The 22,943-nt window shown below is 40.7% G+C and overlaps 1 protein-coding gene across 1 annotated transcript in view; it reads left to right on the top strand.

Annotated features, from left to right (window-relative positions):
• Positions 1-1,489: 1,489 nt before the first annotated feature.
• The window catches only part of LOC132210195 (protein NEDD1-like), a 47,288-nt gene continuing 25,834 nt past the window's right edge, over positions 1,490-22,943 (top strand). Inside the window, exons 1-4 of the mRNA XM_059649617.1 lie at positions 1,490-1,606; positions 2,861-3,001; positions 7,305-7,534; positions 10,316-10,517. Of these exons, the coding sequence (XP_059505600.1) occupies positions 1,490-1,606; positions 2,861-3,001; positions 7,305-7,534; positions 10,316-10,517 (690 nt within the window). The remainder of the gene's footprint in view (positions 1,607-2,860; positions 3,002-7,304; positions 7,535-10,315; positions 10,518-22,943) is intronic.

Below are 22,943 nucleotides of genomic sequence, written 5' to 3'. Positions count from 1 at the left end.
AGGGCAACCGATGATTAGCACACACTGTTGCCAGTATGCAAATGATGAATGCACTGAAAGTTTAAGGTATGATGCTAATCTCTGTCTTAACAGGTGTAGAGCTTCTTCAGTGTTAGAGCTGAAATCATTTAGGAGAGTGGAGAGTATCCCATTACATCATAGCTTGGCATTTATGTGGTGCAGATATTACTTGCCACTTATCAGCCCAAGCCTGGATCTTGTTGCACTTGACCATGAACTGCTTCGGTATCTGAGGATTTGAACACTGTGTGGCCATTCTTGAACATCCTAACTCTTGACTCGTTAGAGGGAAGGTTATTTGATGAAGCAGCTGAAGATGCTTGAGCCTAGGATACTTACCCTGAAGATCTACTGCAGGGATTTCCTGGAGCCGAGATGACTCACCTGCAATAATACAACCTTTTCCTATGTGCTAGCTTTGACTCCAGGTACCTATTGATTCCAGATTTGCTACAGCTCCTTGATGCCACATTTTGTTGATTGCAGCTTTAATATCAAGGGCTGTCACCTTACCTCTGGAATTCAGGTCTTTTGTCCGTGTTTGATCTAATGTCGTAATTAGGTCATGAACTGAGTGGACCTGATGGAACGCAAACTGGGTGTTGCTGAACAGGTTATTGCTGAGCAAGAGCTGCTTGATAGTGCTGTTGATTTCAGCTTCCATCACTTCACTGAGGATGGAGAGTGGACTGTTAGGGTTGGTAGTTTTGCTGAGTTGGATTTGTCCTGCTTTTTGTACAGGACATAACTGGGCAATTTTCTATATGCCAGCAGTAGATGACAGTGTTGTAAATGCACTGGAAGAGCTTGGCTTGGGGTGCAGCAAGTTCTGGAGCACAAGCCTTCAGTATTATTGCGGAAGTGGTGTGAGGGCCCCTAGCCATTAGAGTATTCAGTGCCTTCACCTGTTTCTAGATGTCGCATGAAGTGAATCAAATTGACTGAAGACTGGTATCTTGATACTGGGGATGACTGGAAGTGGCTGAAATGGATCATCCACTCAGCGCTTCTGGCAGAAGATTGCTGCAAAAGCTGCAGCCTTATTTTTGTTTTTGCATTGATTTGCTGGTGTCTTCCATCATTGAGGATGGAGGTATTTATGGAGCCTCCACCTTCAGTGAGTTATTTAATTGCCCAGTACCATTCCTGGATGTGGCAGGATTGTAGAGCCTGGATCTGACCTGCAGGTTGTGGGATTGCTTAGCTCAGTCAATCACTTTCTGCTTGTACAGCATGATATGCAAATAGTCCTGTGTGGTTGCTTCACTGGCTTTACACCTCACTTTGTGGTCTGCCTTGGCATACCCTCCTGCACTGTCTACTGAACTAGAGTTGATCCATTAGTTTGGTAATGGTTGAGTGCAGGATATGCCAGCCATGAGGTTACAGATTGTGCTGGAGTACAGTTCTGGTGCCCACCTCATGGATACCCAGTATCGAGTTGCGAGATCTGTTAGAAGTTTGTCCTATGGGCGCTATCACAGCACTAAACAACACACTGGAGGGTATTCTCAATGTGAAAGTGGGAATTTATCTCTACTTCGTCTCTGCAGTGATCACTGTTGCTGATACAGCTGGTACACTAGTAAGGGATGAGACCAAGTTTAGATTTTCCTTTTCGGTTCTCCCCCCCCCCCCCCCCCGGGCCATGGACCCAGTCTCTAGTTTACGTCCTTTGGGATCCACCAGCTCGATCAATAGTGCTGCTGCCAAGCCACTATTGATGGTGGGTCCTGAAATCCCCCACCCAGAGTACATTTTACGCTCTTGCCACCTTGAGTGTTGCTCAGCATGGAGGAGTACTGGTTCCTCAGCTGAGGGAGGACAGTACATGGTAATCAGAAGGGATTCTTGCCCTGTTTAACCTGAAGGCATGAGATTTCATGGGGCCTGGAGTCATTGCCGAGAACTCCCAGGGCAATTCTTTCCCAACTACATGCCGGTGGGTCAGCACATATCCAGGGATGGTGATGGTGGTATCTGGGATATTGTCTGTATAGTGTGATTCTGTTCAATAAAGTGGACTTTGCAGGGTCAATGGGGCTGTTTCCGCTGTTGCCTTTTCTGGCGCATAGGTCAGTGGACTACCTGGCATCCAGGTTAGTGAGCCTCTAGGAATTTGGAAATGTGGGATTCAGTGATGATACTGCAATTGGATATGAAGGGCTGCTGGTTAAATCCTCTTGTTGGAAATGGCCATTGACTGCCACATGTCTGGCGTGAATATTATTGCCTCTTATTAGCCCAAAGCTGGATGTTGTCCAGGTCAAAATGTTTGATATCTGAAGAACTGCAAGTGGTGTTGAATGCTGCAATCATCAATTAATACTTTTTCTTTCTTTATGTTGGAAGGAACAATATTGATCCAGTAAAGATTTAAACAACAAGAATCTAAATAGTCTTCAGTAGCTAAATATAAAGCTGTGTTGTTCTCTTTAACTTCTTCTGGTTCAGACTTTAAAATCACCTAAATGTTATTGATCAGTTTGGATGAGTGAAGTTATATCCAGTGCTTGGCTTTTATTTCCACATTTCAATGATTGAACAGTAGTTATGTGCATTTGCTCAGAATTCTCCATACTGCCAATAACCATGCTTTTATTAAAAAGACTTGAGTTAGCACTCGTTTTTCACAAATGTTTATTTATACTTGTGGAATTACATTCCAGCACAAGTCGTTAGCTTTATACAAAGAGTGTGGTTCTGAATTAGAGAATAAGCAGGTGCAACATTGATTTCTTCTTTAGGGACATATGTATAATCTCACGGCTGGTATTGGTGTGCATGATCAAGGAGTAGTTGGGTGTTTTAGCTTTAATCTCCTTTTCTTTCTGAACAGGGCCACAAGGCTGCAGTGACTTGCCTCGCCACTGATTGGGATGAGCAGTGCGTTCTCTCGGGGTCACTGAGTGGTGACATAATTCTGCACAGCATGCTGACTGATGAAGCTCCCACTGGGTTTTACTGTCATAGTCAACAGGTACAGTGCCTTCAATGACCACATGAAGGAGCTCTGATACTTGGAATGTTATAAGGTTTCTTTTATTTTTTGGGGCATCTACTAGCTTTTCTAAATTAGAGTAATTCATATGCTGCTGTGTCGAAAACATTTCTAAAGAAGAAAATTAAAATCCTTTTGTGATCTACAACTTGGCAAATAACTTGATTACCTGCTGCCATTCCTTTTGGGTGTAACAGCAACACCTCGTGGGTATCAAACGTTAACATGTAAATACAATGTAACGTGAAATCCATTACCCTTTATAAATCTGATAGCCTGTATTAGCCCACAGCTGTTGAAATGCATTGTTCTTATTGTCATTCAAGATGATAACAGACCCCCTTTTATTTTCAAATAAATTTTCCATAGAGTAGATTATTTTCATTCATGTTGTTCGCTAACACTGCCTGTTGATGAGAAATTATGTTGTTGTCTTGTTTATGTAATCCATTAATTGGTTCTACTCAAGAATTGGAAACTTCTGTCTGGTGCACTCACTTGAAGATCAAAAGTCTGTAACTATGCTCTGGAGTTGTTAACAAGATTTAACGAACATGAACAGGCCTTTCAGCCAACCAAGACTAGGCCGACACAAGATCCCTCTTCTGAACTAAAAAACTTTTGCCTCTATACAGTCTGTATCCCTCAAATCCCTGCCTATTAATGTATCTGTCAAGATGCCTCTTAAACATTGCCATCATATTCAGGTCCACCACTACCTCTGGCAATGCATTCCAGGCATTTACCATCCTTCTGTGTCGGGGAAAAAAATATGCCTCTTATCTTTCCTTTCACCTTGTTCCCTTTTACCTTGAAGCTATGTCCCCTAGTAATTGGCATTTCTACAATGGAGAAAACGACGCTAACTATCCATTCTAACCATGTCCCTTATAATTTTGTAAACTGCTATCAGGGCATCTGTCATCCTTTATTCAAGTGAAAACAAACCGAGTTTGTCCGATCTTTCCTCATGTATCTAATACCACCCAAACCAAGCAACATCCTGGCAAACCATTTCTGTGCCCTGTCCAAAACCTCCACATCCTCCTTGTACTGTGGTGACCAGAACTGTACACAGTATTTCAAATGTGGCCTAACTAAGGTTCAAAACAGCGGCAACATGACTTGCCAACTTCTATACTCTATGCCCTGACCAATGAAGGCAAGCATGCCATATGCCATCTTGACCACCTTTATCCACTTGTGTTTCCACTTTCAGGGAATTCTGGACCTGTATGCCTAGGTCCATCCCTGAGTTGATACTACTGAGGGTCCTGCCATTTACTGCACACTTCTCTCCTGCATTAGATCATCCAAAGTGCCTCCATAAGGCCATAAGAAAGAAATACAGGAATAAACTGTTCTACCCCTCAATGTTGCTCCCCCAGTAAATAGGACCATGGCTGATCCAACATTCCTCACGTCCACTTTCATGGCCCATTCTAGTAACACTTGATTTCCCATACTGATCAAGAATGTATTGCATTCTTAAATATATGCAAGGACTCTTCCTTCATACCCCTCTGGCAAAGACTTAAAATCCTTTGAGATGAAATTTCTCCTCCCCTCCGTCTTAAACTGGCACCCTTTTGCGCTGAGACTATGCTCTCTGGTCTTAGACTCGCCCAAAAGGTGAAACATACTCTCAGCATTTACATTCAAGCCCATTTAAAAATTCTAGATGTTTCAATTAGATCAGCTATCATTCTTCTAAATTCTAATAATAAGTGAGCCAATCGGTTTAACCTTGGTTCATAAAATGATCGCTCCACACCAGGAATCATCCCAGTGAATCTTCTCTGAACTGCCTTCAATGAAATATTCTTCCCTTAAATAAGGGGATCAAACTTCTCCCAGTATTATAGAAGTGGTGTCTCTAGAATTTTGTACAGTTGCAGCAAAATTTCCTTCCTTTTGAAACTCCCCTGATCCATGTGCCAATATTCCATTAGCCTTCCTGAATACCTGCTGCATGGAGTCAGTCATACCGCATGGAAACAGACCTTTTGGCCCAATCAGTCCATGCTGACGCTGTTCCCAAACTAAACTAGTCCCACCTGCTTGCCCTTGGCCCCTGTCCCTCCAAATCATTCCTATTCATGAACTTATCCAAATGTTGTTACTATAGCCACCACTTTTTCTCTGGTAGTTCATTTCACACACAAACCACTCTGTGTGCTTTAGAAAAAAGTTGCACCTCATGTATTTTTTGAAATCTTTCTCCTCTCACCTCAAGAATATGCCACCTAGTTTTAAACTTCCCCACCCTTGTCATTCACCTCAAGATTATATAAACCTCAAAAAGGGCCACCCTTCAACCTTCTGTACTCCAGTGGGAAAGGTCCCATTTTTGTATCTCCTAAGCCCCCATCCTGGAACTGTCCTGGTAAATCTTTTGGCACTTCTCTAGTTTAATGTGTCTGCTAGCTTTGTGTTTTGGAGCAGATGGATCTCAGTATCATGGTTAAAAAGCATTGAAGTCCTTGCATTCTGTGGAAGGGAAACACAGCTGAATTACAGTTTCCAATGAACAGTTTTGAAGATGGCAAAGACAAATTGTAAATGACTCTTTCCAATTTGGCTATTTTCCCTCACAGCACATTCAAACTTCAGTTGTAGAGATTCTGGGTTATTTAGCTGTAACTGTGTATAATCTATGCTTGCACTTGTGAAATTGTATTTTGCATTTGGTGACAATAATCGACTGTCTCCAATTTTGCAGATCAGTTTTTGCAGGATTTTTAGCCTACTGGGCCAGGTTTGGATCAAACTTTCCAGTGATCCACGCTGAAAGTTGCCAAAATGTTTGATTTTGAGTAAATTTGATAGTTAACTCTTGTGCGCACACTTGAATTACATCTGTGGTCTAACACTCCTTACTCTACTGTCTATCCTGTTCATACATGTGCTCCCATGAACAGTAGCCAACAATGTAATGTTGATATCTTATCAATCATCTTAAGCCCTACTAATGTTAGCGTTACTGTTCAGAGAAATAGGTAGTGGTTATTAATTTTCTAGATCCATGTGTCATAGCATATCCAAATAAATTGGTTGAAATAACCTCATGCAAGTGAGGGACTGCTAGGACACTGGAAATTTTGGATGAGAGCTGCGAGACTGAACAAATCGCTAAACCTTCTTCATGAAGAAAAGCTCTGTGTCTTTAGTTATTGTCCCATTAAAAATGAATTTGTTCAAGAGCTGCTGAATTGTTAAATCATAACCAACAGGAGTTCTTGCCTTCAGGAGAGGGTGGAACAAAATGTCAACGCAGCCAGACATTTTAAAAATTTGCTGAAGTGTAGCAGTAGTGATTATGATTAAAATCACTGTCACAGTTTGGATGGCAAAACATGGTGGTTGGACATCATTTGGATTGTGCTTTCTTATAGTGCACTCGGAATTTTCTGACATATTATGCAATGATAGTTTCAGCTGTGGTTCAGTGAGCAGCACAATTGAGTTTAAAGCATTGTAGATTGAAGTTCTCATCCATAGAATTGAGTACAGAAGTTCATCAAACAGAGTGCAATGCTGAGGGAGTACCACATTCTCAGACAAGACACTAAACTCCACTGTTTGCACTGGAGTTTGGTGTAGAAGAATTGTTAATACATTGAAGAAGAATTGAGTTGTTCCCAGCCTAATATTTATCTCCCAATCAGCATCATGAAAATAGATTAGCTGATCATTATTATTTTGTTTGAACCTGCTATGTGCAAATTGACTGCCATGTTTCCCATATCAGAATGGTGTCTGCACTTTTAAGACTACTTCATTGGCTGTAAAGGGCTCTGGGATCATCAGGTCATGAAAGATGCACAATAGATGCAAGATGTTTTGTGAGCAAGCTTAGGAAAGAGGCATGGGTATTTGGAAAGGAACAGGTGGAAGTTGTGAAATAAAATGCAAGTGTCGGCTGGGGAGGGTGTGGTGATGGTGTTCTTCTAATCTTCCCACACCTTTACCAAGGATTGATAATAACTCTTAAAGTAGCGTAACTATAGTTAAAAGCTGGTTCTTTAGGATTTTGTTTAATTGTTTGCAGCTCAGAAAAATCACTGTCAAAACGCCAGGTAAAAGGGAAAATATTTTTTCTTAGTAAAATTTGTAAAGTGTTTTGTGTTACAGTCGTGAAACAAAATACTGCGCACATAACCTATTCATTTGAACAGATGGCGTAGGAACACATTTCTTGGGACACCATTAAAAGTTGTGAAATCATTTACTTTTTGGGTGATGGATTCTTTTGTGAACTGCTCTCTGATTTTTATTTCAGCCCCTTCGTGACCTGAAGATCTCTTACTTCCAAAAGTCGCTGTTGGGAAGCATTGGAGATGATGGCAGTCTTAGAATATGGGACATAAACAGCCTACAGATGCAACATAGCTTTGACCATGTACACAAAGCCCCTGTGGCAGCTCTAGGTTTTTCACCAGTGATTGAACCATTAATTATCACAGTTGGCCTTGATAAGCAAATCTCAGCTTTTGATGTTCGGACCAAATCGTAAGTATTCAATATCCAGCAATAATTCCATAGGTGCTTCTTAATGCAAAATCTAGTCGTCATTTAGACAAAATCTCTCTTTTTAAAGCTGTTTTGCTTCAATATCAAAACCAGAATCTGAGTAGCAGTCGATGAATCCAGCAATGGGAGAAAACGCAGTTAAGATGACATCGCGTTGAAGCTGAAATATAATCCGTGGGCTAATGATTTCTGGTAGTTTTCATTCTGTTTTAGGCTCAATAGCTCTCACTCAGTGCTCCTTTGCTCATTAACAGCACTCTCTATTGATGGTTACATATTTATTGAAGTTAATCCAAATTACTCATGCTGTTAGAGCTCAGAAATTTATGTTGTGCCTTTCTAAAAGACCTGTAGTTAATGCTTAAAATGAGAATGCTCACTCGTATGGCTTGAAAATGTGTGCTGTAGTTTATTCTAATGGACTGGAATTAAGAAAAGGGATTTCTTTGCTATGTGATTGCAAGCTTTTTGAAGAAGAGCTTGGCTCAACTGGGATAAGGTTTTCAATAGTTTTAAAAAGTTTAGATTGAACAAAGAAATAATGTTGAAGTATTATATTCTGGATCTGAAATAAATTAACTGGTCACAGTGTGCACAAAATCTCAGCTTGGCGCATTGTTACAGTGCCAGTTTATGGTGTGCCATCTTGCATCTCACTAGTAAGATCTGTTTTTTAATTGTTTGCTATTAGCAATTTCTGCTTGACCTCAAACAGCAGCATAGTAGCTGAAAAAGTGTAACATGGAGCTCCCATTATTGTTTGATTTGATGCCTTTTTCTTTTTTGCACGTGCACACTAGAGAGCTTCCAAACATTTGGTTTCGTCTAATGTCTGCAGAGCTCAGTTGTCCAAGTTCCTTTTACAGTGGCCCATTCGTTCTTAGTGCACGGAAGAAGCTACACAACAGATGAAATAGGTAGCTTGTGTTATTTTTGAGCTTGTTACACCTTGGCTAATCTCAATTTAATAGTAACTATCTCTGGAACAAAATTACCTTCCTGCATTCATCCAGTTGACACCTGCATTTACGAATTAAGCCTGTAAAGGTGTAGACCAGCGTGATTTATTGCTTAGACAGCAGAGCATAGCTGGAGGTGCTATTACTTGTATATAATCCTCAAATCTCTCCCCTAAATAAATGTTCAAATATAATTAGGTGTGCTAGACAGTTCCCATCTGCTATTACCATGGTCATTTGCATTCCATTATTATGCTTTTTGTTATTTAACTTCTTTAGTCTTCCAATCTATGATAAATATTCCTTTTTGTTCTCCTTCATCCTCATCCTTTTCATCTGGCTCTGCACTTAATATCTATTGCATTGCTAGGTTTTTCCATTTTGGTGAAGGGTCATTGATCTGAAGGGTTAAGTCTCTTTTTATCTCCACAGGTACGGCTTGTGTACCTTCAATAATTTCTGTTCTTTATTTCAAGGTTCGAGCATCTCCAGCATTCTGCTTATGTATTCATTCAATTCTTTTTCTCCATCATCATGTTTGATTCCACTCTCCACCTTGCTGCTCATGTTTTAATATTGCAGTTTTTTATCAGCTGCTGTCTTATTCCCTTTTAATCAAGTTTTAGAATTTTCTTCCATAGTATTTTCTGACAGAGACTTCTGGGTTCTAATTCTTATTGTGTCCATTTATATTTGTGCTCAGTGTGGTTTTATTATTTACCTTCAACAGTCTTTAAGATCGCGATGAAATTACTACTTCAGCTGTAGTGTGAGAAACTTGAACCACTAATCCTATGTACCTGGAGCCTTTCATTCCTGACATCTTAGTGAATCTAAACTCAACTGTTTCCTTTTTTTTAATCATACAGTCCTAGAATCCCTACAGTATAGAAACAGACCACTCAGTCCATCAAGTCCACATCAATCCTCCGAACAGCATCCTACCCACATCTGCTCTGCCCGCTCTGCCCACCCTACCCAGTCCCTGTAACTGTGTATTTCTCATGTCTAACCTGCCTATTGCACATCTCTGGACACTGGCAATTAGGCATGGTCAATCCACCTAGCCTGCACATCTTTGGACTGTGGGAGGACTGAGCACCCGGATGAAACCCTTGCAGGCGTGGGGAGAATGTGCAAATGCCACACAGTAGCCTGAGGTTGGAAAAATGTCTTTTAATGTCTTCCTGTAACAAGATGTTTAAAACTCTGGTACCCAAGCTTCAGTTTAACTGTTGTTTTGTGCAAATTTGCCCTTTTCTCTTAGGTTTTAAATTTGCAAACTTAAAATCATCGTTAAGGTTTAAAGTCTTCATTACTTGTGCTGACATGTTTTGACCTTTTTGTATTTGAAAGCTAAGGGTTGTGTGCTGTTCCGTTTTTAACAAAATGTTTAACATTTGAGGTATATTTATTTTTCCTGTTTAACCTCAAAATAGTTTCTGTTTTACATTTTTAACTAACCTATTCCACATGCCACTCATTCAGCTCATCTATGCCTATTAAATGCCTCCTGTTTTCCCAGATACGGCCATTGCTTTATTGACAGCAGCGATTAATGATGTTTGAGATTGTTGTAGTGTGTCTCATAAATGTCAGCAAAATACAGATATTAGTCTTTGCTGATATAATTAAAGCAGAAGCAAACACCAAAAGGATAATAAATCAATTAACCTTAAGAAAATCTTGAGTTTTCATTATTTTGCCTTTATGTTGGACATGAGGATTATTATCCTGTGCTAGGTTTTATCTCACTTGTGATCATCCCCTCTGCCAGTGCCTTAATTTATTATATTTCCAGTGTATTGTACAGTATTCGAGCAGATTGTCCACTAACTGCACTTGAGCTCCTACCAGATGGGACTGCTCTGTTGATTGGAAGCTCCTGGGGAAAGGTCAACCTGTATGACCTCAGAAACATGGAATTTCCAGTGAAATCTTCCAAGGCTCACAACGGTGCTGTACGATGTATTAAACTTCAGGCTGTGAGAGGCAAGTTTCAGGTCAGTATCGTTTTTCCTCAGCTGTGTTTTTCATAAACTATATGCGGTTTCATTTTCATGTCAGTAGAGAGGTAGAAATGTTCACAGCTTTTGTTATAAATAGGTAGTACTGAATACTGCCACATTGTAGTGCCAGAGAACCTGTCTTGTTGACTCACTTCTAGTTTTCGCAAGCTGAAGACATTTGCTCCTAACGTCAACCTACTTCTGCAAACTTTGTGTGGTAAAGCTTCAATTTATTTAGTTCCTACCTGTAAGGTAATTGCAATATTCTCATTATAGATTTGCGTACAGTTTGCAATCAATCTGAGCTTCACTCAGGTCGATAAACAACAAGGAGGCTCAACAGGTAATCTTCATCTTTCCTTTCTGACTTGGGCCAGAGATATTGAACTTCCTTTTGAAATCTTGCCCTTATTCCTTCTCTGTCAATACTTGTCATATTTTCCCAGCAACAATCAAAAAACGTTGCTGAATTGAGATAACTTCAAGGAGGCAACAAAAATCCCCAATGTCAAAATGCAACAAACTCGGCAGGTATCACCACCACTTTGTAGTTTATGGTTTAGTTTTATGGTCACAATCACAATCCATGGTATGTGCTAACTTCAGCTGCAATTCCAATGGTTTAATACTGTTGACCCACACTATGCACTTCCAACAGCTGACTTTACAGTAACTGGGATTGGACTTGCCTGCTTCCATTCATGTCTCTAATCGCAGCTGGAGAATCATTACTTCCAAACCCTACACCGTTATCTGATATTCCCCTTGGGAGCGCTCCTTGCTTCTGTTTATATTTTTTATCCACATGTTACGGTTGAGGGGCAACATCTGAAACAAAAGCATTTTCCGCATGGATACTGATGACATCTAGCTGTACCTCACCATTGCCGCCACCTCCCATTGTGCCCCCAGCTTGATTAACTATTGCATGGCTGGCAGTTAGTACTGGGCAATTGTAACCTCTTACAATTAAATAACGGGAAAACCAAAATTATTGTCTCATTATCTTCGCATGCTTGATGTCAGTTTTAATGTTCAGGTGATCTGTGCCAACACTAAAATTACCTATTTCAACTTTGTCACATTGCCCAAGCTGTCCCTACATGATGCGTCTGTGTAAATTCTTGTCTATGCTTTTGCTACCTTTTCAGTCTTCAGTATTCTATTTCACTTATGGCTGGCTCCTCATAGCCTACTCTTCCTAAACTTCATCCCACGCGAAACTCTGCTGTCATTGTCCTTAGTGATATCACTGCTGTTCTCTCTGACCTATACTCACTCCATGTTTTAAGCACCTTGATTTTAGAATTCTCATTTTACCGTGCGAAAACAGGCCTTTTGGCCCAACAAGTTGACACCGCCCCTTGGAGCATCCCACCCAGGCCCATTCCCTTATAACCCCCACACCATTGAACACTATGGACAATTTAGCTTGGCCGATCCACCTAGCCTGCACATCTTCGGGCTGTGGGAGGAAACCGGAGCACCCGGAGGAAACCCGCACAGACTCCGTACAGACAGTTACCCGAGGCTGGAATTGAAACCGGATCCCTGGCGCTGTGAGGCTGCAGTGCTAACCACTGAGCCACCCATTCTTGGATCAGTTCTCATGAAGGGCCAGTTAACAAAACGTTGACCTAGCTTTTCCTTCCTGAAGTGTCAGTGTGTTGAAAAATTTCCAAATTTGCGTTCCCTACTTTGGAAAGAAATACACAGACCAATGTTTCGGAGTGACCCATCTTTACTGAGAATTGATTTCCAGCCGGCAGGCCCTTCACTGGGGAGGTGCAGATGCAGGATAGATTTAGGGTAGTCACCACTTGCCTTCGTTTGGAGGTGGCGATGGTTTGCTAGGTAGTGAGGTGGTTGATAATCATCTTCCTTACATCCATCTCTCTGACTTCCTCACATCCTAGTACAGCTCGATCACTCCCCATGCCAAACTTTGATCAAATCCTCCTCCCGCAGCCATCCCTTTGCCCCATATGGCTCCCATTCTAATTAAATGCCAACTCATGCCATTCTATGTCTCATCCATGCCCCCACCCCCACCTCGGCTTTGTGTAGCCCACAAGCCAACTTAATGGCCACTTCCTTTTAATTAATTTGTGGATGTCCATTTATTGCCTATCCTTAACTGTCTGAAGGACAATTAAGAGTCAACTACATCCTGTGAGTCAGGAGTCACATGGTAAGGATAGTAGTTTCCTTCCCTGAAGGACATTAGCCAACCAGATGGGTTCCCCCAACGGTCAATAACAGATTCGTCTGCTGTGGTAGGGTTTGAACACTGGCATCAGAACATTACCTGGGTCTTTGGATTAACTGTCTAGTGACAATAACGCCAAGCCACTCCTCCCCTAATGATCTGCCATTACACTTTCCAGATCACCTCTCCCAATATCCAGCATGGCAAGCCTCAGATGCCAAGCAAAGATGGAAGAAAGTAAATGTCTAAATATCTATTAAAACATTCAGTAGATTTTTTTATTTTCTTTTATTAATCATGAAAACCCATTTTGATCTCCTGTGGTTCTTAATTTTTTTTATCGAAGAAAACATATTTTCATAACATCAAACCCAACAGATTCTTTAATCACCCGTTTGTGCTGTCAATTTAACTGGGAATTTAGGTTCTCTGTTTTAGATAGAGGTATGTTAACTATTGATATCGAATGAAAGCCCTTGTGGTAATGTCAACAAATAGCTGTTATTACCGCTGCAGTAGATGTTGCTGGTACAGGTAAGCTGTTAACTTAGTTTTTCAGGAATAGTGGTATAAATAATTTTTATCATGACATTTCTACAGACCTTAAAATTCAGTCTGTGGCTGAGGTTGTTGCACCTGAAAGCGGGATAATTGAAGTCCCCACTGGGTACCTCCTGTGGATTTTAGGGTGTTCTTGAATGCACTTATCTAATAGAGGTAGTGAGCAATTTTTCAGTAATTTTGTGATAGTTTATTGAAGTTGTTAAGTGGCAGTTTAGATATGAGATATTATTTAATCAGATAAAGAAAATTTGGAGCTGTGACAGATGGAGATGTTTCACTGATACCAGAAGGCAAACAGGCTGTTTGTGCAACAAGGTAGAGAGCTAGATGAACGCAGCAGGTCAAGCAGCATCAGAGGGGCAGGAAGGCTGACGTTTTGGGCCTAGACCCTTCTTCAGAAATGGTGATTTCTGAAGAAGGGTCTAGGCTCAAAACATCAGCCTTCCTGCCCCTCTGATGCTGCTTGACCTGCTGCATTCATCTAGCTCTCTACCTTGTGATCTCAGATTCTCCAGCTTCTGCAGTTCCTACTATCTCTGAGGCTGTTGGTGCAGAATGAGTTTGTCTTGTTAAAGTGGTTGTGGCAGCATCCTGTACTCTAGCTGAGATGTTAAAGAACTCCTCCCTGTGTCTTCCTCCTCTTCTGTTGGTCCATCTTCCATTTGCTTGACGAGGACTGCTCCTTAAGGACAATTCTATGGGGACCATCAGTGAAAACTGTTGCGTGCAAAGTTGTCTTAATGAGAACTCCCTTTTGACCCTGAGCAACAGATTTCCAGGACAGCTTATTTTCCAGGGCAGTCTGTGTTGTCTGAACCCTTTTGACCAATGGCCATGGGGCAGCTACTCATGACATTGGATGACAATTGTTTTCTTTCTTGCCTCCATTTGAAGTTTAGCTTTCATTCTTTCTCGGAGCAAAACACTTTTTTATTTTATTCCTGAAAACAGTACACTGATAAAGGGTACATTTGGCACTAGATAAACTGTTGAAGCTCATTTGATGTGTATCCAGGACATCTGTGTTTTTGGTAATTCTTCTCTTTGTTTTCCCATGTTAGAATGTTTGGGAATTTAATTACTGCTGTAGTAACTGTTAAATGGGAAGTTCTTGCCACGCAATAAATACTAGCAAGATTTAGTTTTTAAGGGACTCCAATGTTTAATGCAGTGCCTCTGCCTGAGTTCACATTTCCTTCAAGTTGAATCATGCCCTATTCCCTTAACCATGAAAATGTAATTTATTGAAAATGGGAGTGAACTTCCTTTACTTGGGTCCTGCCTACCATTTGTAATGGTACAAAATCCAAGTCCTTAGCTTGGCTTCTCTTCTCAAGGGTACTGCCAGACCTTCGAAATAATTTCAGCATTTTATGTTTTTATTTCAGTTCCGATTTTACCCCATGTTTTGGTCAGCTTAAGTTTTATTTCAGTATTTGAAATCCATCATCTTTAATTAATTTATAGCTAATGTCAGTGTCTATATTCTGTGGTTTATTGATGAAGACAGGGTTATAGAATTTAGACAGATCTTGAATGACCTCTATAATTTGAATTATGATGAAAAGTCAGAGTGTTTTATTTTCAGAAAGTGCAGGATTAATATTACGTTGCGCACACTAAATTTATAATCTGGAATTCATGTTTCATGATCATGAGCTCTTTACTTTTGCATGGTTGACGACTCTCAAAGGGGATATTATAATGAGGACTTGGATTGCAAGACATATATGCCTCTATTTCCTTTTGAGTTCATACATTGATCCTGCAGGGAAGTAGTTGTAGTGATGGCTGTCTTGTTGCTCTTTTGCAGTCTTAATCCATTATTTGAAGGATAGGTTATTTATAAAATCATTGGCTCAGAAGCTAATGTTGTCTTACCTATAAGCTGACACCGCAGTGGGCCAGCTGGTTTATCGATGGCTTATTGTGTTTTATGGACTACCCAAACAAAACATTAAATCTGTCTGGTGGAGTAACTGTGAATAATTGAAACTTGTTTCACTCCTGTTTGCATGTCAATCAAGAATCTTAGTACCATAATGAAATCGAACTTTACAGAACAAAAAACCTGACTTAAGTGACATGAAAACAGTAAACTTCCATAGGTTCATCTTTCCATAAAGACACCACCTTCGTTCTGCATGTCAGTTACCCTTTCAGGCACTAAATGCCTCATACAACAGGTAGCAGTTCATGAAGTTGGATTACCACCGTCTTTTCAGAAGCAGTTAGGAATGGGCAGCAATCCTGGTGTTGTCACCAATATTCAGAACCCAGGACTCAGTCAACACAATATCAGTAGCCTTTTTTTATGTTAGTGAATATTGCTAGCCTATTCAACAATTCAAGAGGCTACTCAGCCAAGACCAATCCTGGTAATGCCCAGTGCTTCATGTGAGTATTGTGTGCAATCAGGATATTGAACTCTGGTAACATTTCCCCTTGATAGCTCAAAACAAGTTCATTGAATATCCCACACTCGTCGTGGGCATTAACTTACTGTACAATATGATTCTAATTTTCAACTTTCTTGGCATATATGGCCCAAAGTCAAACAGCACATATGCATCCCATCCAAAGTTCTAAGTCCTCCCTCATTGTAAACATTTCCCTTTTATACCACAAATCCATTTCAAAACTTGATGATTGATTTTACAAATTAGGGTGAAGAAAGCTTTAGCATTCTGAGGAGTTCCGAATCATCAAATAGAACTGTCTGATTAAATGTCTGATATGTGGCAATTCAACCTGCTCTGGTACTTTGTTGACAGCTGGAGCTAGTTCTTTGGAGGTCACTGCTTTACGTTACTCATTACCTCAATAATAAACACATTGGATAGGGTTGCTGAGATGCATGCCTTATTTCTTTCAAGAGAAACAGATTTATGGATTAGAGTATATAAACGGAACAAAATTTACTGTGTGGCCCTCTTAGACTTCAAGCTCTTCATGAATATCCAGAAGTTAGTTTTTTGAAAGCTTGGAAAGAACTGAAGCCTGGCTATAAAGCAATTCTGAAGAACATTGGATTCAGAATTTTGACGCTTCTTGTTCCACAGATGCTGCAAGACCTGTTGACTTTCTCCATCATGTTCTGTTTTTACTCCAGACCTCTGGCTTCCACAGTATTTAGCTTCTTTATAACATGGTTCTCTTAAGTCTGATGTTTAAATTGGCTGATCAGTCACACACTTGCTAAGTTTGTTCACTAGATGAGATTTGTTCTCGGCAGATCAATGATCCTGGTTTCCTGTCAGTTTCAAGGCTATTTGCAGTCTTGCCAAGACATCAGGTAGAGATCTCAAGCTATATGTGGCAATTGTGCTTGCTAGCGATAATATATCTGTAAGTCCAATCAGGGAATGTCTATTCTTATTTTTATTGTTATATTAAACTCAGGTTAGAAGTTATTGCATTTCACTTAAGAAAATGGTGGCTCGCACTAGTCTATTCTATTTTGTATAGCAGGCACATCAATCTGTTTGATGTTCCCATGCAGAGAGTTCTTTTATGGTTCACTTCCTCTTCACTTCTTTATTAAATATTGGACTCAGTTGTGGTCATTCAAACAGTGAGTCTGATAATTTGTTCTGTGTTGGACTGACAGCCCTGTTCTTCTATTTATCTTGACTCCAATGTACGTTTTCTCCTGACTAAATTTTATTAAACTAAGATGATTCATCTTCTCTGTTCTTATGAACTTTGTATTAGTCAAACTGGTTTATGGCATTAATATTAAATAAAGCCGTGACATGCAGAACACATGGTAATGGAAACAATATTTTGGTTGCTTTCAACCTTCAAATTATTAAATTTTAAGTCAGATGACCTGAAGACTCATCTTTAAATACCAATGTGAACACAAAGATCTCTGGGATAATGGGAACTGCAGATGCTGGAGAATCCAAGATAATAAAATGTGAGGTTGGATGAACACAGCAGGCCAAGCAGCATCTCAGGAGCACAAAAGCTGACGTTTCGGGCCTAGACCCTTCATCAGAGAGGGGGGTGGTGTGAGGGTTCTGGAATAAATAGGGAGAGAGGGGGAGGCGGACCGAAGATGGAGAGAAAAGAAGATAGGTGGAGAGAGTATAGGTAGGGAGGGGATAGGTCAGTCCAGGGAAGACGGACAGGTCAAGGAGGTGGGATGAGGTTAGTAGGTAGATGGGGGTGCGGCTTGGGGTGGGAGGAAGGGATGGGTGAGAGGAAGAACAGGTTAGGGAGGCAGAGACAGTATGGACTGGTTTTGGGATGCAGTGGGTGGAGGGGAAGAGCTGGGCTGGTTGTGTGGTGCAGTGGGGGGAGGGGACGAACTGGGCTGGTTTAGGGATGCAGTTGGGGAAGGGGAGATTTTGAAACTGGTGAAGTCCACATTGATACCATTAGGCTGCAGGGTTCCCAGGCGGAATATGAGTTGCTGTTCCTGCAACCTACGGGTGGCATCATTGTGGCACTGCAGGAGGCCCATGATGGACATGTCATCTAAAGAATGGGAGGGGGAGTGGAAATGGTTTGCGACTGGGAGGTGCAGTTGTTTGTTGCGAACTGAGCGGAGGTGTTCTGCAAAGCGGTCTCCAAGCCTCCGCTTGGTTCCCCTGATGTAGAGGAAGCCACACCGGGTACAGTGGATGCAGTATACCATATTGGCAGATGTGCAGGTGAACCTCTGCTTAATGTGGAATGTCATCTTGGGACCTGGGATAGGGGTGAGGGAGGTGGTGTGGGGGCAAGTGTAGCATTTCCTGCGGTTGCAGGGGAAGGTGCCGGGTGGGGTGGGGTTGGAGGGCAGTGTGGAGCGAACAAGGGAGTCACGGAGAGAGTGGTCTCTCTGGAAAGCAGACAGGGGTGGGGATGGAAAAATGTCTTGTGTGGTGGGGTCGGATTGTAGATGGTGGAAATGTCGGAGGATGATGCGTTGTATCCGGAGGTTGGTGGGGTGGTGTGTGAGAACGAGTCCGCCTCCCACTCTCTCCCTATTTATTCCAGAACCCTCACCCAATCCCCCTCTCTAATGAAGGGTCTAGGCCCGATACGTCAGCTTTTGTGCTCCCGAGATGCTGCTTGGCCTGCTGTGTTCATCCAGCCTCACATTTTATTATCTTGGATTCTCCAGCGTCTGCAGTTCCCATTACCTTCGTTCTGCTGATTGGTTTATCTTGAGGCCTGATCAACTCGTGAATAATAATGAGTTGTGATAATACAGTATGCACATGCACTCTGGGATCTGGAATTTGAATGATAGCTTGCTTTATTTTCTCTTGCAAATGCTTACAAAAAAAGTTACACTTTTTGCCTCAAAATAACATTGCTACTTCCCAGACCCCAGAAGAAGTATGAAGAATTTGGGTCTTCTTTCATTTACACTCTAATCTATTGTCTGTAATGATTCTGAACGCAGTGTAGGACTGAAGTTATGCTTGTCCATCTTCTTGTGTGACTTACATATACCAGTGAATTATGTGTCTCACATGCACACATTATAGAGAGTGACAAGCAGAACATGCCCTTATGCTAAGTATTGGACTAAGAATCTTATCTTATTCATTTGGGCAATGGATGTTGGTCTTGGGCAATGGTTGAACTACAAGTTGTCCTCTGCAAGTGAATGGAAGAATTTTTGGGGTTTGGTGCTCAAGCAAAGTCAGTGTGATCTGAAAAATCAAGACACATCTCTGAGGATATGTTACTGGTAGAGTTCCTTTTAATTGTTCTTGTGCATAGATCAAGTGCTGTCACCATAATTTAAGGTTTGGTGATGTGCCTTTTTCTAGAGTGGTGTTGATTGGCTATATGTGGCATGTAGGGCAAGCTCTGCTAGATTTCTGTCTATACCTTCTAAAAGTAATCACTCTATTTGTTTAATAATTGTCTTGTATCTTGTCCCAGTGAAAATTCTTTCAAGATGTGATAATGATTGGTGTGTGAGACAAATCTTAGAAACAAGTGATAATGCCTACTAAAAAGTGTGTTTGAGAATAAGAATAAGAATTTTTGCCTACCTTTTTCCCTGAATTATCACTGCTGTAGATGCAGATAGAAGCTAGTAACACAGTCTAGACCATTTAGGAAAATAAGATTTCTTTAACTGCATTAATTCAAGTTTTCATTTGTCAAAAAAGAACAGACAGGCCTCGTTACCACACTTTGTCACCACAAAGAGAACTTGATGTTTCTGACAAGCATATCAGAAGTACAGTGCTACATAGATACCTTGATGTTAACTGGCCTTTGAAATGCATGGAGGGAAAAGAAGTAACTTCCACAATGTGTTATGTTCACTACACCAACCAAGAGGGTTCCTGGAAAAGTCAATTGCTGCAAACAAATATTAAGCAAAAGCAGCTGTTTCAAATTGTAGAACAGAGTAATGGAGTTCAGAAAAGTGCAGCTGAGCCTCTTCGTGTTGGACTTTAGCTTCTAATATTCGCAATGCTATGCCAACTTGATAAAGGTGAGGACATTCTATTTTCTAACATCCATCCCCACAGGAGGGATGAAAGCCATTAAATTATGAGATTTATTTTGGGTCATAATGAGGTGATGACTTTACTACTTTCAGTTTAATGTATTCTATTTCCTTTAAATGTTAAAATCTTTTGAGAGGAAAGTAGTTACAAGGAAAAATGTTTAATTACTTGACCTCTCTTGGGTTATTTAAATGGAAATAAAAGCAAGTTTATGGTGGAAATCGGAAGTGAGAGCAAAGTGCTGGAGAACCTCAACAGTCTGGCGCCACCTGTGGAGAGCAAAACTGAGTTAATGTTTTGAATCTTCAGAACAATTCATCCTCCACATTCATCACCTAAAAGGGCAAAGTAGTCCATCTGAACTCATGTGGGCACTAAGTTGACTCTGTGTTTCTATCTCCACAGATGCTGCCAGTCTTGCAGTTTCTCTAGCGTTTTCTGATTTTGTTACAGCAATGTTTTGGCATAATTTGGCATGGGTGGTGCTTGCTGTATTTCACCACTTTCAGGATTAAAGTTGTGAAGCATGTACTCTGTAAGTGGAGGATTCCCTTTTGAAATCTACTTGTCTCATGCTTCAGTGTAAGAAAGAACAGAGTATTTTTTCGCCACTTGTCTCTATTTTTAATGAATATCATAACTAAAGATAATGTGCTCATCTTTGTGTGAAAATGAACAGTTGTACTGAGATTGATTGATTTGATTATTTGACCTTCAGAATAGGTCTTTGTATTTTTTCTTCCACATGCACGAAAAGGTACTGCAGTATATCGGAAGATAATGCAACAAAAATCCCTTGAGCTCATTGCCTGGAGATTCATTCTGAATGGTACAAATGCCTGCTGAGTAATAGAACACTTGGCAGATCTTTAATCCTTCACAGTGTAGAAAATAGAATGGGGTTTAAATTCTGCTCCTCGTTTCTGCCAAGTGAGGAATTGGTTTGATCGATATATTCTTCTTTGCCTTGTGTTTAGATAGAAAATTGTTTCTGCACATAATAATGAAAGTGCCAATTCAACTGTCATTACGAGGCATTGAGCACTATATCTCAGAGGTATGGACAAAATTAAGGCATAAAGTAATATGTGAATCTCAGTGAGGGGGAACAAACAATGTGCATGCAAAGGTCATTATCTCCTTGTGTTTCTTATGCTGGAAAGCTTGGTCAGAAAATAATTGTTTCCATGAAACAGTACAGAGGAAAGTTTGTTGGGGGGGGAAGGAAGAGAGAGAAACTTGACCCTTGAGATCTGACATCTTAAAAAGCACTCAACAAAACCCTCAAATAACATTTTAAATAACTGGCTGGTTGATCTTTTAATCTTGCCGTGTGTAAATTGGCTGTTGAATTTGCCTGCGCTCAAGCATCAACCATACTTCAAATGTACTTAATTGAGTCCAAGATGATTTGTCATTTCATGAGATTTTTTGGCTACTGTATAAATGCACATTACTTTTTTGCATACATGCCCTGCAGGAATTCATCAAATAGTCATTGAGGAATGTTGCAAGTACATTTTGTGTGATGCCTTTTATTAATGCACCTCGTTCTTTACAAATCTTCCTAGTCTGTCTTATTTTAGGGTAATTCCAAAAAGATGGAATTTTTTTCTCTGAAATATTTCTTGCAGAATTGTTTAACGCCTTTGAGATGTCTATTTCTGTTTCTGTTAGTGTGGATTTTTCTCTAGCATATAGATTCAAAAATTGATTATTTTTACACAGATATGGCAGAACAGGATTGGGCACGTTAGAACATAAAGCAATTTTGGCAACTAATAATCAATAGATTTATTGAATCACAATTAAAAGTATTTTAAGAATGTACAATTGATGGGGATCATAGGTTGTTTTCCAGCCTGAATCAAGATTATGTTGCTTTGCCCTTGGGAACTGTTAAGCCATTTTGTAATCTATAGTCCAATTCCATAAATCTACTTTTTCTCTCCATATCTATCTGCCAGAAGCTGCCTTTTGGGCCATAAGAGCAGAATTAGGATACTTGGTCCACGAGGCTGTTCTGCTATCATGGCCGATGTTTTTTTTTAAACCCCATTCTCCTGTGTTCTCTCCATATCTCTTGATCCACTTGATAATCAAGAGCCAATCAATCTCTGTCTCAAATACACCCAATGACCTGGCTTCCACGTCCTTCGACAGCAGTGAGTTCCACAGATTCACATTCTCTGGCTGAAGAAATACTGCCTCACCTCCGTTCTGAAGGGTCATCCCTTCACTCTGAGGCTGTGCTGTTGGGTCATAGTCTCTCCAAATTGAGAGAATGTTTCCACTATGTCCACTGTATCCAGGCCTGTCAATTTCTTTAAGTTTCAATGAGATTCCTCTTCCTCCTCCTCAACTCCAAGTACAGACCCAGAGTCCTTGACTGCTCCTCATATGGCAAACCCTTCATCCCTGGGACCATTCTTGTAATTCTCCTCTGGACACTTGCAAGGCCACCACACAATTCCTTAGGTACAGGACCCAAAACTGTCTCAATATTCCAAAAGTGGCCTCGCCAGAACTTTTTTCAGCATCAGCAGTATATCCCTACCCTTGTATTCCAGCCTCTTGAAATAAATGTGAACATCACATTTGTCTTCCTAACTGCCAATTGAACCTACATGTTAACCTTAAAAGAATCCTGAACTAGGACTCCCAAGTCTTTTTCTGCTTCAGAATTCTGAAGCTTTCCCCCATTAGAAAATAGTCTACACCTCTGTTCTTCCTACCAAATTGTAGAAACCTCACGTTTTCCCACATTGTATTTCATCCGCCACATCTTTTACCTGCTCTCCTAGCCTGCCCAAGACCTGCAGCCTCCCAGCTTCCTGAAACAGTCTCTTCACCTATCCTGTTGTCAAGTTTCCAGTTGACACAAATACTGTAAATTACTTTATCCAGATTGTTAATGTGTAACTTGAATAGTTGTGGTGCCTGTGGAACTCCACTTGTCACTGGCTTCCATCCTGAATAAGACCCCTTTATTCCGCGCATTCTGCCAGTCTTGCAATCTTGAATCCATGCTAGTACCTGTCCACTATAACAATGGACTCTTACTTCGCAGCGTCCTATGCGGCACCATATTTAGGGTCTTCTGGAAATCCAAATAAATCAAGTCCACTGGCAGTCCTTTGTCGGACATGCTCGTCACCATCTCAAATAATTCTAACA

This window comes from Stegostoma tigrinum, chromosome 11 (assembly GCF_030684315.1).
Source record: "Stegostoma tigrinum isolate sSteTig4 chromosome 11, sSteTig4.hap1, whole genome shotgun sequence".
NCBI classification, from domain to species: Eukaryota; Metazoa; Chordata; class Chondrichthyes; order Orectolobiformes; family Stegostomatidae; genus Stegostoma; species Stegostoma tigrinum.
Note: the sequence above shows the minus strand (reverse complement) of the source record. Positions and strands in the feature narration are given on the sequence as shown.